The 16,718-nt window shown below is 39.8% G+C and overlaps 1 protein-coding gene across 1 annotated transcript in view; it reads left to right on the plus strand.

The window, feature by feature from the left end:
- stt3b (STT3 oligosaccharyltransferase complex catalytic subunit B) overlaps positions 1-16,718 on the plus strand; it is a 40,760-nt gene that overhangs the window by 22,414 nt on the left and 1,628 nt on the right. Inside the window, exons 5-15 of the mRNA XM_056762245.1 lie at positions 2,355-2,454; positions 7,338-7,436; positions 7,617-7,763; positions 8,864-8,912; positions 10,940-11,094; positions 12,215-12,426; positions 12,650-12,837; positions 12,917-13,088; positions 13,195-13,368; positions 16,223-16,336; positions 16,461-16,667. Of these exons, the coding sequence (XP_056618223.1) occupies positions 2,355-2,454; positions 7,338-7,436; positions 7,617-7,763; positions 8,864-8,912; positions 10,940-11,094; positions 12,215-12,426; positions 12,650-12,837; positions 12,917-13,088; positions 13,195-13,368; positions 16,223-16,336; positions 16,461-16,667 (1,617 nt within the window). The remainder of the gene's footprint in view (positions 1-2,354; positions 2,455-7,337; positions 7,437-7,616; positions 7,764-8,863; positions 8,913-10,939; positions 11,095-12,214; positions 12,427-12,649; positions 12,838-12,916; positions 13,089-13,194; positions 13,369-16,222; positions 16,337-16,460; positions 16,668-16,718) is intronic.

Consider the following 16,718-nt stretch of genomic DNA (forward strand, 5'->3'; position numbering starts at 1 on the left):
AATCAAAAGTATGTTTGTAGCCAATTTCAGGGCAAAAAAATTATTGTTGGAAATATTTGGAACTTAAAATGGGAGAAAATCTAGCCAGGAGGAAATTGAAACCACTGGGCACAAGTATAATAGGAGCTTGGCCTCAGAAAAGTTTGCCTATTATATAAAAAAACTTGGGCATGGGATACCTCTCTCTCTCTCTCTCTCTCTCTCTGTCTCTCTCTCTCAACCCATTAATGCAGTATGTAAAATAAACGAATAAGCAAACAACAGCATCCATCACAGGGCCCTGGTGGGGGCCGAGCGCCAGTCGTTTATGAATATTGTCCATTTCTGAAACTGGAGATTCACCCTCTGGAGGAAGGCAGCGCTCATTAATAATGGAAGCCTCTGGTCCTGCCCAGTCCATCTGCGCTTTTCTAATGTGTTTATAAACATAAATGCTGACGCAATCTGACCCATCTCCTCCACTGAGATTATGGGATCTGTGACCGTTCGAGACCGCCTAGAAGTGTGGCAACTGTGGGATTTGGGATTAGGGCTGGGCAGAAAAATCAATTAAACGTTTTTTAAATGGAACAATTCAATATCGATTCTCAAAAGCTGTGAATCGATTATTTTCTTTTTTTGTTCTAGCCAAGCACTGAACATTCATTAACGTTAATGTTATTGCTAGTATTATTCACTAGATGTCACTTTTCTTTTTACAACCGGTGTAACAACAGGGAGCATATCCTGCATTCATTGCTTCAATAACATGGGACGCGAGTGTGTCGTCGAATTTAACATCACCTTCATATGAAAGGCAGCGGCTCAAATGATTGCAACCTCTATTTACAGCTAACTTTGTGAAGTTTTGTTTGTTATAGTGTATCTTAAATTTAAAATAACTATTCTAGTTCAATATACCCAAGTGTGTTAATATACAGGTTTGTGGCTTTTTTAATTCACCTATGAAATGTGATCTTTTTAGAAATGTCTATATGATTTGAATTAAATCTATAACCAGATAGAAAGCAACTATTGAATCAATGTTAAAAAATAGTGAATTTGTCTGTTAATTGCATTGAATCAAAATCACTTTTTCACCTGCAATTACTTTTGATATAACGTCGATGACTATCAAAGTGGGAAATTATATCTGTTCTATTGGGTTGATAGGTACTAAAAGTGTCGAATTTGTCATAGAACCTTTAGTGCTACATTTATGCTTAGTTCAACGGTTAAAACCAATGTGGTATAAATTTCTAAGAAATAGTTTACCCAAAGATGACAATTACCTCGTTCATGCCACCCTAGAGCCCAATTTATGGTAAATAATGTTGATATTTCAACAAATCACCATTATAGTGATCAGATCAGATTTTAGCTCTTGACTCTTGTATTTAAATGTGAAGTTTTCTTTAACTGGTCATGTTCGGTCAACTTTTTAAAAGATCTCTTTCTCTATCAATGTATATGTGTTATTATTAAAGCACTACTGTAAACATAGAAACTGGCCTGATCACAATAATGGTGAACATTGCAGTGGCAAAAGTGAGATTGATTCAATGCAACTAACATCCACAAATCAACTCTTTTTTAACATTGATTCAATGGTTGCTTGCTATCTGGGTAATCATTTAATCGAATCGAGAGCTTGTGATTCGGAATCAAATTGGAACGTCAATATCTATACCCAGCCCTACTTGGGATGTCTTTAGTTAACCAGAAAAGGTTCATAATGGCGTTTTGTGCTAATGTTGATGCTGGGTCACAACCAGTGTTGGGTGTAACTAGTTACTAAGTAATTAGTTACTGTCATATAATTACCTTTCCCTTGAAAAATAGAGTAAGGGATTACTCTTTAGTTTTTCTGTATCTGTTACTTTTGATGTAATTGAACTAAATACTTTGTGTAATATATGTGTGTGCAATAATGGAATTCACATCAAAATTCAAAGTCTAACTTTAAAATCTGCGCTTTAATGTCTAATTCTCAAATTGTTATACTTTAGTCAGTTATTAATATTACTTTATGTAGTTTTCTATCATTTATTTGAATGAATTAAAAGCAGTTTCATGTCTGTCCTTGAATCACTAAACTCATCAAAGGTGATGTAGGATATAGAAAGTAATTAGTAATAAGTAATGACATACTTTTTGAAAAGAGTCATTTGTACAGTCATATAATTAACCCATTGAACAGTCATTAGTAACTATTAATTAATAAGTTTTTCAGAGCAACTTACCCAACACTGCTCGCTGCTCTTCCTGTTTATCGTATAGTTAATAAACTATATGTGTCTAGTATCGTTATAGATTTTTGCCATGAGAATATTGTTTCCTTCACACCCTCAATGTGTAACGCTGTTGTGTTGCAGGTGTCGGCATGGGGGGGCTACGTCTTCATCATCAACCTGATTCCTCTCCACGTGTTTGTGCTTCTCCTCATGCAGCGCTTCAGCAGGAGGCTGTACATCGGTGAGTCACCTGTGCCGTGTGTACACTTGTGAGTGTGAAGTACACACGTAACCGCCCACACAATCACGCACAGCAGTCCTTCCCCTCCGCACAATAATGAAGCGCGAACCTGCTTTTACCATTTTGCTTTTCATTTAAACGCACGTTCGCGACGGCGAAGCACTCGACTGCATCTGTGTCTCTTTCCAAAAGCATTCAGACATTGATGTTTAATGACACGTTTATCCCGCCCACTTCACTGTCGCATCTCGCAACCTCGAAATCACAAACGCAACTGATCTGAGGATACGTCGATCTATAAACATGTTTGCATGAACGACAAACTTTTATACCTCAGCAATAAGAGCAAGAGAAAGGGTCTTTTTTTTATCGTCACATCTATTTTCAGCTTTGACGTATTGTGCCATTTTTAGGTAAATGAATAATTGAAGGTGCAGTGTTTTGGCACGGCCCCTGAGCGAGCTCTTTGATAAAAGACCAGAGCCTTGTGCCATTGTGCTAATTCTGTTGAAATCTTTATTAGCTCCTCCCTTCCCGCTCTGCCATGCGAAATGTGTATCCTGATGGATGCTGGGTATTAGCTCACTCTGTCTCGGTTCTGAAAAGTTCTCGCGCTTGCCGCAGGTCCCGCTATACAGTTGAGATGGCGGGAGATCACAGTGATTAGATTTAAGAAGGACTGTGTTGTCTGGGACTGCGGGCGTCATGAAGGACATCAGCCAGTGGGACTGGTAATCTAACGTTTCTGCTTCACCTCCTTCTAGGATGATAGTTTGTTAGTGAGACTTCAAGCATTAGACGCCATGCACACAGACCACCCACAGTTCCTTCAAGGACTGTCTGATGTTCACACATAAAGAAGTTGCAGGTTTCTGGAATAAGAGTGCACAGGTTTTACCGTGCTAAAAATACTAAATCTGATTTCTTCACCGTATGACTGAAACCTCGTATCTCCTACAATAATGTAAAGAAAATATAACCTTGATATCTTTAACATTGACCGAGTACATCCATGTATTCAAAGTGAAATAGGCTTGTTTCCTCAGAGTTGGGGGGGGTTTGGCTGGTTTTCACAGATGCGGTCACATATTTCCAAAATATGATTTTGACAAAAAAGTTCCCTTCAGTGCTCGCGATCATTTTAGCACACCATAATGAAGGCTAAAACTAGGGATGCATCGATATGTAACTTTTGGCCGATAACGGTCATTTTTCAACATTGAAAGACATTAACCGATATTTTACATTTAGACATTTGGCAGACGCTTTTATCCAAAGCGACTTACAGTGCACTTATTACAGGGACAATTCCCCTGGAGCAACATGGAGTAAAGTGTCTTGCTCAAGGACACACTGGTGGTGGATGCTGGGATCGAACCAGCAACCTTTGATTTACCAGTTCAGTGGTTTAACCCACTAGACCACCATCACACAATATTAATATTAAATTCCCTAAGACTGAAACAATAGTCAAAAACAGGCACACATCAAAATGAGATTGATCATGACAGAAAGACAGTACTGTTCTGTATTTTAAATGTGAGCAGTTTGGACCTGAAGTTGTTTAACCAGAAGAAAGATTTATGATTTGTCTGCTAGAATATATCTGCCTACGTTTTATTATCGGCCGATACCGAAATGTCCAATAATTTACTGTGCATCCCTAGCAAAAACAGCTCAAAACCAGCGGACAGAAATGACCCGCAAGCTCGGTGTGAGGAACTTGTATAGAGAGTTTCTAATCAGCACAAGTGTAGCTATTGCAAGTTTGCATAACGTAATATCAAATATAGTCACAATATTCCCCTCATATCTGATCAATATAAGCATATAATATTTGCCATTGTGACTGTGTAAAACACATTACATGCATGTTTTAATGGTTTAATTGTTAGTATTTTGTTTTCACTATTCCTTTCTGGGTGGATGGTCTTAACTCTCAAAGTGCTTCCGAGGAAAAAAAGGTTAATTTCGAGTCATGTTCTCCATTTATTCGCTTAAATATTATGTAAGCAGGTTACCTTCACATACTATTCTGTAGTTAAAGAAGGTTACGGTTAGGGAACTGTCTAAACACAATTGTCAGACGTTTACAGACACTATCAGACACTTATTTGAATAAGCTGCTTTCATTTATTACATTCAGGTTAACCCATCACTTCTGTAAAGAAACAAAATAGTGTGGTTCTTCAAAGTACAAAAGTTGACTGGACCTCATCAGATTTCTCAAATGAGTCGTTTACATCTTATTTATAACAGTTTGAATAAAGAGAGTCTTCCTGGAATGGTTCAATCAGCTCTCGTCCGTTTCTTTCAGAAAACAGCCTGTGGGCTCTCTGCTGAGGAGAAAGTGTTATTAAAACCATTGTGTCTGGAGAGGCAGGTGTGTGTCGTCTTGTTAGCCCGTCTGGTTTGGACTGAAGACGGCCCTTTTGGCCTTAATTGATGCCTCTCAAAAGCTGACAGCTCGTAGAGTAGTTGACTCGCTCTGTCACCGCCGGCCGGCCTTGGTTTTCCATCAGTCTCTTTCTCTACCGCACAGCTGTTGGCACCTGTCTTTCAGACGGGGGTCCACTTCACTGAGATGTCACTCATGTGTCACTCGGGGGACAGGCTGCTACGCTTCTCAGCCTTACAGGAACGACTGTTTTATTTTTATCGCAAAGTAGTTTGCTAATATGAATGGGTGGATGATAAACTATGGTGTCTGTTTTACAGGATGAGATATTTGAAGCGGTCTTTGACTTCTCATGACACGCACACAGATCCTTCATAGATGTTTGATATATATACCGCATTACATTTGTGTAACTTTGTGGAGTTTTAATTTGCTGAAAAGTTAGTAGTGAGTGCTATTTAGAAAGTGGATTTGACAAAGTTTGCGATGTTCTTTGAAAGATTTTTTGTTGAGGAAGTGAGTATGAAGGTAATGAGATCCTCCGGCACAACTATATTCCACCTTTTGGAAGATTTATGTCTGTGAAATAACCTTTACTTATTACTTTTGGAACAGTCTGCAATTTACTACAAAGTCTGCTGTACACATCTACGGCTCATTGCATCCGTAAAATGTTGCGAGTCTTTCAGTGACATTGAAGACCTCAAAGACACGCATAAGCGAAGGCCATTAGACAGCGAGTACACATCGAGTGAGCCATTTGGGACGAGGCCAGATTTGGATGTTAGGCAAATTATCTTCTACAGTATTCTCTGTGTAAATGAACAAAGGTGACAGTGATGCGGTTCATAGATATCTGTTACCTGCTGTCGTGGACAAGTTAGCGTCAGCCTTTAGCTGTCTTTAGGAATTCTAATTAACTCAAGCTTTTAATTTGTTCTTTTAATGGTTTTTCAACTCTTACTTCACGGCTTGATGGGAATGGAGCCCAGATTAGAGCTCGTACAGGGACATCTGAAGCCGTTTCAATTTCCCCGACCGGTTCTTCACTTCCCAGCAGAACTTCATACTGCTGCTGTCATTGGTCAAATGTAAATCAAGCACCAATCCCAGATGGATTGACGTTAGACACGTTATTAGTGTTTTATCCAGAGATATTCAATACATTTTTATTTGCTGAAGTGAATTTCAAATAAGGGGAAACTTAATACAAAGCTTGAGAGACAACATACGTTTTATGATTTCTGTGTATTAAAATGTACAACCCAGAAGCAATAATACCCAACAAATGGAGAAGGGACGGCTCTTCATAGACAGAGAAATCGTTGTTTGAATTTTCATGTGCACACTTTTTAGGACTTTGCACCATTATGGATGTGACGATCCTGAAAATGTCACTTAAACACCGTTCACACAGACCGCTGATCGTAGAAAAGTGCCCAAAAATTGCCAGAGCGCCTTCTGTGTGAACACAAACGCATCCCGGAATGACCCGAAAAGTGATTCCAGAAAGGGGACCTAGTAACATTAACAGGATCAGTGCCTGTTTGACAAAAACAATGTCGTAAAAGCTGTGTAGTGATGACACACAACTATAATAAATCATAAATAATTTGGCTATGAAAACGGTTTAGTTTCAGTTTAGACTTGAAAGTACTTTTATCAAAACTATTAACACTAAATACACAGCGGTTCAATAATGTTGATCACTTACCAACATTTAAAACACTGTTTGTTCACCTGACCTGCTCTTGCTGTATTGTGGAGAAGCATGTGTGTTTGGATTTACATCCAAAGCTGCGAATTTATGCGCAAAATTGGAATATCGGATAAAACATTTTCGAATAAGCAACGTTTCCATACAAGTAGTCAAAATGCACAAAACATTACATTGCAGTATATAACATCACATGTCTTTACGGGATGTGTGTGAAAGCACGCACAGATTCCAGAAAATCACTGGCAGTGTGAATGAACAAAATCAAATGATTCTGGGACAAATTTCTGGACACATTTTCTGTGTATTTTCCAGGATCTCTGTGACCATAGAAAAAAAACACACAAAAAAAAGACTTCACATGTCTATTCAAACCACCAAATATTTGATTAAAACAATTTATTTTAAATGTTTAATTTGACATTTGTATGGAATTGCACAGTAATAGTAGCAGTACGGTAATAAAATGTACATCTGTAATGTATCATTTGTCCTTGTGTAGTGATGTAAACCTTGCATTTACTTGTCCTTAAATATGGACTGTTTTTGTTTTGACCTAGTGTTGATTTTGGCTATATTGCAACACAGCGTTTTCAAAAGTTGACCAAATGCACAAAACCAGAGCAGAGGTGTCATTGGGAGATTGAATTTTTAAAAAAATAATTTGATGGACGTTGAAAGCTCATTCCACTGCCGAGGAACCCTTATATCATACCTCATTGTCATGGCTATTCATTCTCTTTCTCTGTCCGTCTCTCTTTCTTCTAGCCTACAGCACCTTTTATATAGTGGGCCTGGTGCTGTCCATGCAGATCCCATTTGTAGGCTTCCAGCCCATCAGGACGAGCGAGCACATGGCGGCTGCAGGTTAGACATTCTTCACTTAATCCTGAACTGTTGCTGATCCAGCTTGAACTGAGACCAGCTCAACTCCTTAAACTCCTTAAACTTAAGCCACAAGACCTCAAATAGGTGTAAATGGTCTTAAGCAGTTCATGTGTGTTGGATTTGAGGACATGGGTTGATGGTGTGTGTGTGTGTTTTCAGGTGTGTTTGCGTTGCTTCAGGCCTATGCCTTTCTCCAGTATCTGAAAGACAGGTTGACCAGACAAGAGTTCCAGACCCTATTCTTTCTGGGAGTCTCTCTGGCAGCGGGGCTGGTTTTCCTTACCGTGATCTACCTGACCTACACAGGTGAGTGCATTTATTGCGGCGCAGAAACATGTTGTGAAACCCTGTGCTACCTTGGTGTTATCAAAATTAGAGCTACAATCTTCCTTACGGAAATGTATTATAATATGTGAGGGATAATATACATCCAGGCGTGCATTACAGCTAAATAACTTGACAAGGGTATCAGGACCCTGACACAAACTCAGTTGTGATGGACACAAAGCTGACGTGATAAGAGACTGCCGAGTGATGTATTCAATATGTATGTAAGTAGTACAGGTCAAGATGACTCGTAGTACCTGGATGAACTGTTTTAGCAAAGAACAGGTCTCTGTGGGACATGGAAGGGGCGGTGTGTAACTTTAACACTCTCGGGTTGGTTTTTGCCGTCTTTCAAACACATGATTCCACGTTGGATCCTCCCATGAGTGCAAGACGAGTCATAAAAATTTAGCACCATTTTCTTGAGATCAAGAAAGTCATTTGTTTGGCACTTTTTTCAGAATTGTCACCATAATACATTGCCAACGTGACTCGTTTGCAAAAACAAAGGCTCCATTGCTTTTTTGATGTAATATTATAAAGCTTTTTTGCCAGTTGGCTTGTCACGCAGCTCATTGAGTGAACCCCTTTAATCATTCATTGTTTAGATCGCCCTTTTGTATTTTCCATGATTTAATCTCCTACCCTTTACACCATCAATACGGAAAATATGCCATCATAGCGTTTCTCATCTCACCTGAAGACGGCCCTGTGACCCTGTGACCCCAGTCTCTTAACATTTCACCCCTGATAGTATATACGGAGTTTAGGTGATCTGCTGGTATCCCCAGCCTTTCATTAATCTTCCTGCCGGCGTCTCCAGTAGGCCTCTGAGATCTCATTAAGCACTTCCCTCAACTCGCCACGCTGCTGTTCAAACCGAGCGCAGCCTCGTGCTGTAGATTAATTGAAACCGTTGTCGGCTATATGTGTGGTATTAAAACTCACTGGATCCAGTCCAAGCTCGTGAGCACCTCGGAAGGCGGCGTTCTGAAGTGCTTTGGAGTCTGTAATGGTCGGGTTGTTTGTGCGTCTGTGTGTTTGCTTTTAATCATGCTCTTGTGTTAATGTGTTTTCAGGGTACATTGCTCCTTGGAGTGGGCGTTTTTACTCTCTGTGGGACACTGGGTAAGTTTGTCACACGGCACACATTCGCTACACTTTTTGTGTGATGGGAATGCTAATAGCAGATTAGCACACCATTTTCGCGTTTTCACAACAAAAGACCGGATTTTGTCGGGGGGTGAAGTATGTGATGTGATTATGTGTGAAATGAGTTTTTAGATTGCCTTGAAACTTAAAGGCTTGAAAAGAAACAAAAATCTGTTAATGAGCAAGTAGGTTAAAACCAGAGGCCGGATTCACAAAACATTCTTGAGAAAAGTCTTCTTGACTGCCACTATATTTTTCTTGACTTCTCATTTAAGAAAAGTTGGGAAACGTCAAGATCTTAATTTTCTTCTCAACATTGATTTTTGGTCATTTCTCGAAATGAAAGCCACAAAGTCGTAAATATCACCTTTCAGTTTAGGATAGCCTAGCAGTTGGTTTAAATCCCAAAAGGTAAACTGGTTTTTGGTTGTTTTACATATAACGTGTATTGTGTTGAGCCAGAATCAGAAATAGGTCTGGGCGATATATTGTGCGATTCTTATGCTCTGTTTCTCAATGACTTGTGGTTAAATGCCGCTACATAGGAAAGCCAGAGGGCGCTCTTGCGCAGAAATTCAGAATATGGGAAACAGAAGACGAACAACTCAATGCGCGAAATGCCAGTGGTCATATTTTATCGCTGTTCTTCAAACCGTTTCATGTATTTTCAGGATAATAACGTTTATTTATAGTGATGATGTTTGACGACTGTAGTTTTAAATGCACGTTAAAAGCGACTCGTACTGCTTTAAGATCAAGCAGCTTTCCTTTTCAAACAAAGATGGCGATATTGAGGCAGAATGTTATGGATTGCTAAATACAATATTAAAGTACTGTACAGTCATTTATTTCTATGTTTATTGTATAGGTCCAAAATGCAAACTTAGGATATTGTTTTTATCTATTTATATGATCTATTTTACTGAAACATGATAGATAACTTGTGGTAAGGGAAACATCCCCACCTCACTTCAGAGTCTTTGACATCAACAAAGAAAACAAGCAGCTAGTTGGTCACACACGTCCGTTTGGCTTTGCAGCGCTCTTCCTCGCGGCCATAAACCTACATTTGTCTCGCTGCCAGCCTGAAGGTGTTCTTTGCCCTCTGTGAAATGCCGCCCATCATAAATTCATAAAGTGTAACTCCCACTATGCAGTGGTCTCTGCAGGGAGACCCAGAGCCCCGTGGATCTCCAGCTGTGCTCAGCCAGCCATCTGCTCCGCAGTCCGCACTACAGATACAGAAGGTCAAGTCACCAGATAATGATCACAACACTGATAGAGTCCAGCGCAGTAATGCAGCAAAAGCGTGTGGAACAGAAGTGCAGGAGCGAACGCCCATCATCAAGAGGTTTTGGGTGTCCAAAGCCTTGACATTTCTTTCACCGAGCGGCTTCGCTGTGGTTGTTTTATTTGTGTCGTATTTTATAATCTTGGTATTTTCAGCACTTGGGGTCAGCTCCAGTTGGTTTCTGTTCGCTTCAGAAATAATCTTTTGCCTGACTTGGTTTGACTAAACTTGAGTCCTCAGGGTGTGAATGTTTTGTGTTGTTCGAGAGCGTGTTAGATGCTCTCCGTGGCTATTAAATAGGCTTTACTCTTCAAAGAGTTGTTTTGGGAAGGATTTGTGGACGCTTCGGCCTCAAAACAAACAATCCAGCAGAAGTCTGAGCTACTTTATTGAAGTGCATATCAAGTTTTGCTTTTGAGCCGGCTTCAGTCTAACCATTTTGAACTGTTTGAATGCTAAAACAACATCTTATGTCTCAACTCATTTTTCAATACAGTAAAATTCATGCTAATGATAGTAGCGATTGCTTAATTGGTTCCATTGGGATGCTTTTAACGGAGAACTTGACTCACGTTCTGTTTAGACTCTAACGTGGGTGTTGGTGTGTGTTGTGTGTTTCCACACAAGCTATAGACTCTCATTCACTCCCGGCTTGTCAATTCAGTTTCACTTTGTGTGATTTTGTCGTAAGATTTTCCTCTCGTCCTCTCAGATACGCAAAGATCCACATCCCCATCATCGCGTCCGTCTCGGAGCACCAGCCCACCACCTGGGTCTCATTCTTCTTTGATCTGCACATCCTGGTCTGCACCTTCCCGGCCGGCCTCTGGTTCTGCATCAAGAACATCAATGACGAGAGAGTTTTCGGTGAGCTTGAGTTTTTCAGTTTCGGTCTCACGGCCTCACAGTTGTGGATTGGACGTCTAAGTTGTTTTTTGACAGCAAAAAGGTATATATTCTTTTAAATCTAATTTTAGGGGATAACTTGACCATTTGAGGAGAAATGACCTCAGAGATTCCTTAGAATTGGTTGGAAGGGATTGTAATAAATTTAATAGTGCAATAACATTAATGCAATTTTGGTTAAAGAACTAGTGCTCATGTCTATCAAAACCTGTATATGACTCTTCTGTGGAAAACAAAAGAAGATATTTGAGAAAAGTGTACATACAATGGAAGTCAATGGGGGCCAACGCTGCTACATACTTCAAAATATCTTCTTTTGTGCTCTGAAGAAGAAAGTTGTACTTAATGTCTGGGTGAACAATCCCTTTAACGCTTTCTGTATACAAAGTCTTACAAAACGTTATTAATATTGTGCTGTATTATTTATATATTGTCATGTCATTTTAATGCAACATCATTTCTTCTACTCATTATCTCTATATGGAAAATGCATAATATGGAAGAATATAAAATAAGGAATGTCATCTCTAGTACGCTTTTACACATTTCTCGTTCTGTTTTCGTTTATTATGCTAAATGGCGCATCATCCTTAAATATAATTTCCAAAATTGTTTTGTCTCTAAAACAACTTCATATTGAATCTCCAGCAGTGGATCTAAACAGCCCTGAGCTCGTTTCGTCCAGTAGCGTTTGTATTCTGACCATTTTAATCTGTAGTACTAGTGATTGTATCCACGTCGTGCTGAGAACACCGACTGCAATCTGAATGTCTCATTTATGTAAACACAAATGCATTGAATTGATCTGGTTCCCCAGATGGACTCTGCGTTGAAATTTTTCATACTGGCTGTCACGGCGTTCCTGCAGAACCAACAAGGGAACGTGAATACACGGCATGCGGCGGCACGTTTAAAGCCCATTGATTTGACTTTCCGTTTGACGTCAGCTCGCTGTTCTTAGGTCCCTCAGGAGTCATTATCCAGCCAGCACAGAAGCAGAAAGGCTTCACTACAGATATCTGCTGTTCCTCCTGCACTGCAGTGTCCGTTTCACTGACTGAAGTTCTCTGTCTCCCTCTAGTGGCTCTGTACGCCATCAGTGCCGTGTACTTTGCTGGCGTGATGGTGCGGCTCATGTTGACTCTCACCCCGGTCGTGTGCATGCTGTCGGCCATCGCCTTCTCCAGCGTGTTCGAGCACTACCTGGGAGACGACATGAAGCGCGAGAACCCGCCTGCGGAAGACAGCAGCGATGAGGATGATAAGAGGAATCAGGGGAACCTATACGATAAGGTCAGGGGAAGGTCAAAGGTCGCAAATGTTAAGGTCACATAAATGTCTTCATTCGATTGTCATTTTCACACCACCAAACCAAGTGAAACCAGTTACAAGTTGATTTCATTTGTTCACATATTTGTTATCATTGCAGGGGGCAAGATAGGGGATTGTGGGTAGCTCGTTTGTGTCACGTCTGTAGTGGGTCTAACGCGATTGTTGCCTCCGTGTGTCCTCGCAGGCCGGCAAAGTGAGAAAGCACGTGTCCGAGCAGGACCGCCCGGAGGAGGGACTGGGGCCGAACATCAAGAGCATCGTCACCATGCTGATGCTGATGCTCCTGATGATGTTTGCAGTTCACTGCACCTGGGTCACCAGCAACGCCTACTCCAGTCCCAGCGTGGTGCTGGCGTCATACAACCATGATGGGTATGGTCCTGTACGGTAGACTGAAACGCTGCGAAGCGACGCTTGAGTACCTGTGAAAGATGTTTTGTGTTGATTCTAGGTCGAGGAACATCCTGGACGATTTCCGTGAAGCGTATTATTGGCTCCGGCAGAACACGGATGAGCACGCTCGGGTCATGTCCTGGTGGGACTACGGTTATCAGATAGCAGGCATGGCCAACCGGACGACGCTGGTGGACAACAACACATGGAATAACAGCCACATAGCACTGGTGAGGAACCCTGCATCATGAAAACGCCGTCTTGAAACGTTAATAACGGTGGTTTGCTGTATGTTAAAAGTCAAAGTGATCCACTGATGTTCTGCCTCTTCTGCAGGTTGGTAAAGCCATGTCCTCCAATGAAAGTGCAGCCTATGAGATTATGAAGTCGCTGGATGTGGATTATGTCTTGATCATCTTCGGGGGTGTGATCGGATACTCGGGCGACGATATTAACAAGTTCCTGTGGATGGTGCGCATTGCAGAGGGAGAGCACCCTAAAGATATTCGGGTTAGTGTGAATCTTGGCTGTTTGGATGTTTTAACAGCAGACTCAACTGTCAATTCTGCCACATGTACAGTACTTTCATATAGAGGTTAAATTGCGTTACTCTCAGACCCGCGGTGCATACAAATAACATTACACAGAATAAAAATATGTATATACAGGCATGTGATCAGCCAAAGAGAAACAAGAAGGAAGACCGAACGCCCCCTCGCCGGACCCCAACGCCCCCTCTTTAATGTGACATGATTAAAAGCAGGAAACTGTCTACCAGAAATAGATATTTTTCACTTGGCAACACAAAAACAAACTATCATAACTTCCCAATTTGGAGAATATCAGTTCATATGTTTTTTAGTTTAACAGTTATAATAATTCAAAATAATTCATTACATTTATATATATATAAATATCTTATGATAATGTCTTATACATATGCCCCTTGAGTAGTTTATACTAGGCCTACTTTAAGGAATTATTGATGATTACAATCAAATTTAAACAATAATTAAACACAAAAAGTAAAGAATGTTATGGCACATCTACGTCATTCATACAGCGTTTTATCAGAATTAATCTGCAGGTTTTGCAAACAATGCATGTTGATGTTTTAGTTCATTAAAATTAATGCTTTCAGTAGAGACTTCAAGACGTTTATATTATAGTGACAGGATCGGCCATTTGTATAGATTCAAGCCATCAAATCACGGAACGGCCTATTTTAGTCTCTGTATATAGATAATGTTTTAATGTTTAATATCATATCATATAGACATCTCAACTTCCAGACTCTGGGTTTTCTGTATACATTACAAAACGCTCTTCAGTTCCCCACTTATTTAGAAATGACACCCCACACATTTTTGAGTACCAAAACAGCCGTGTTTGGCTTCTATTAGTCTGTTTGGACTGTCTGGAACAATGAAGATAACTCCTTAAATGATGTTCTTCTGAATGAAGCGATCGCTCTGCATTTATAACAAGCGTGTGCATGAAGAAGAGAGCGTAGAAAGGATCCCGGTGGCCAGCTGTATGATAACCACGCGCACATCCCCAATAAATCGAATTTATGCAATTTACGCGGGTGATCCAAGCAAGGTCAAAAATACGGAAGTCTGTATTTATACGGAAAAATCACATCCCTGTTTATATAATAATCTGTATTTATCTGTTTTTTATGTACATGTAAAATAGAACTATTTCAAGCAGGGATATTTAAAAAGAAAAAGTATTATTTATGTTCTAATTTTGTACAATCATAAGTCAAATATGTGACCCTGGACCAGAAAACCAGTCATAAGGGGCAATTTTTCTAAATTATAGATTTATACACATGATGAATAAATAAGCTTTCCATTGACGTGTGGTTTGTTAGAATAAGACGATATTTGGCAGAGATAGCACTTTTTGAAAATATGAAATCTGAGTGTGCAAAAGAATACAAATATTGAGAAAGTAGCAGGCCGTTCCTAAGAAGGAACAGGTTTCTTTATAAGAACAAAACATAGCTCTGTATACTGTGGCTAAATGAGACCAGTTTTATTTTATTGCACTTTTTATTGTCCTTACGTTGTCTCACTTGTTTCCATTGGATAAAAGCGTCTGATAAATGACTAAATGTAAATGTTTTAACGCTCTCTTTATTTTACCGCTGTAATGATGTTGTGGAGAGTGGGTGAACCTGAAAGGGGAAATTCTAAGCTTTTGACAAAATATCTTTATGGAACGTGATCTTAACTAAATGATTTTTGGCATTGAAGAAAAATGACATTACATTTAGCAGACGCTTTTATCCAAAGAGACTAACAGATGAGGGAAACAATGGAAGCAATTGAGACAACACAAGGACAACAAAAGTGTAAGAAAAAAATCAATCATTTTGACATATTGTTGGCTATTGATACAAATATACACGTGCTACTTATGAGGGGTTTTGAGGTCCAGGGTCACATATGTGATTTGTGTTGCGCTATTAGACTGTATGTTAGCACAATAAACCTACAAAGCACTTCACAATATTACTGTGACCTTTGAATTCCTTTTATTTTGTTTTTTTGTGAGCACCGTATAGTTTTGTGCAATCATAGGTTAAACATATCTACTCAGAATTTACTAAAATACATTTGCAAAGTGTTCAAATCAAACTTTACAAGGCATATCAGTAGGGTGGTAACCATTCACCGTGAGCCGGTCAAAAATCTATTATAATATGTGATGATTGAAGGCGGATGAGAAGTTATTAAAATCACAGTACATGGTTTGAACAGCAGGGGCCGCTGTGTTTCTGCAAACTTGTTAAACATGGATATGCTATATTATGAAAAAGTAAGAGTTAGCAAAAACACAGACAAATTCTTAGTTTGTTTATATTAAAGAGACTTTGTATTATACATTATACATAAAAACTGCAATTTAGTTTTGTTATTTGACATCATATATATTAAAGAATTTTGCAGCATTAGAAAAGTAATAAAAGGGCAGTTGTTCATTTTAAATTTTACTCAACTCATACGTTCAAAAATCATGTTTAAATGGCATCGCGAGATCAAAATCATGAATCGCATCGCGAGCTGAGTGAATCATTGCTTCCCTACATGTTAGGCACTGCATTTTTTTTTTAATGTCTGTACGTTAAGTGAACTCTGAATTGAATAACTGACTAGTTAAATAGACATGCTGCGGGATATATAATTAGATAAAAATTTGTTTTGTACATTCCCATTACAGATAACACAAAGCAATCTCCGTCTGACTGTATTTCTGTACATTGTTGTACTGCATTAAGGGAGCCTGTCATGATTTCAGATGTGCAATTTAGATAAGTGTTGAACTACATTTGTGTGTGTTTGCTCTTGTGCAGGAGAGCGATTATTTCACACCACAGGGAGAGTTTAGGGTGGATAAGGCCGGATCGCCCACCCTGCTCAACTGCCTGATGTACAAAATGTCTTACTACCGCTTTGGGGAAATGCAAGTGAGTATCTCATCTGCAGTGAAGTCATTATCAGTATTTTAATTTTGCTTCATAACACGATGTAGTGGAAACCAACAATTTGCTTCAGATGGGATTATTACAAGCCAAATGACTTCTTCCACAGCTGGACTTCCGCACGCCTCCCGGCTTCGACCGGACGCGTAATGCTGAGATCGGCAACAAGGACATCCATCTGAAGCACCTGGAGGAGGCGTTCACTTCCGAGCACTGGCTGGTGCGCATCTACAGGGTGAAGAAGCAAGAGAACAGACAAGCCCTGGACCACAAGCTCCGCAACATCTCAGCCAAGCAGAAGTACACCTCAAAAAAGGTTCCTATAGATTCCATAACGACAGCTTTTTGAGAATCTCGTTAATTCTTT

The sequence above is a fragment of the Triplophysa dalaica genome, chromosome 12, assembly GCF_015846415.1.
Source record: "Triplophysa dalaica isolate WHDGS20190420 chromosome 12, ASM1584641v1, whole genome shotgun sequence".
Classification (NCBI taxonomy): domain Eukaryota; kingdom Metazoa; phylum Chordata; class Actinopteri; order Cypriniformes; family Nemacheilidae; genus Triplophysa; species Triplophysa dalaica.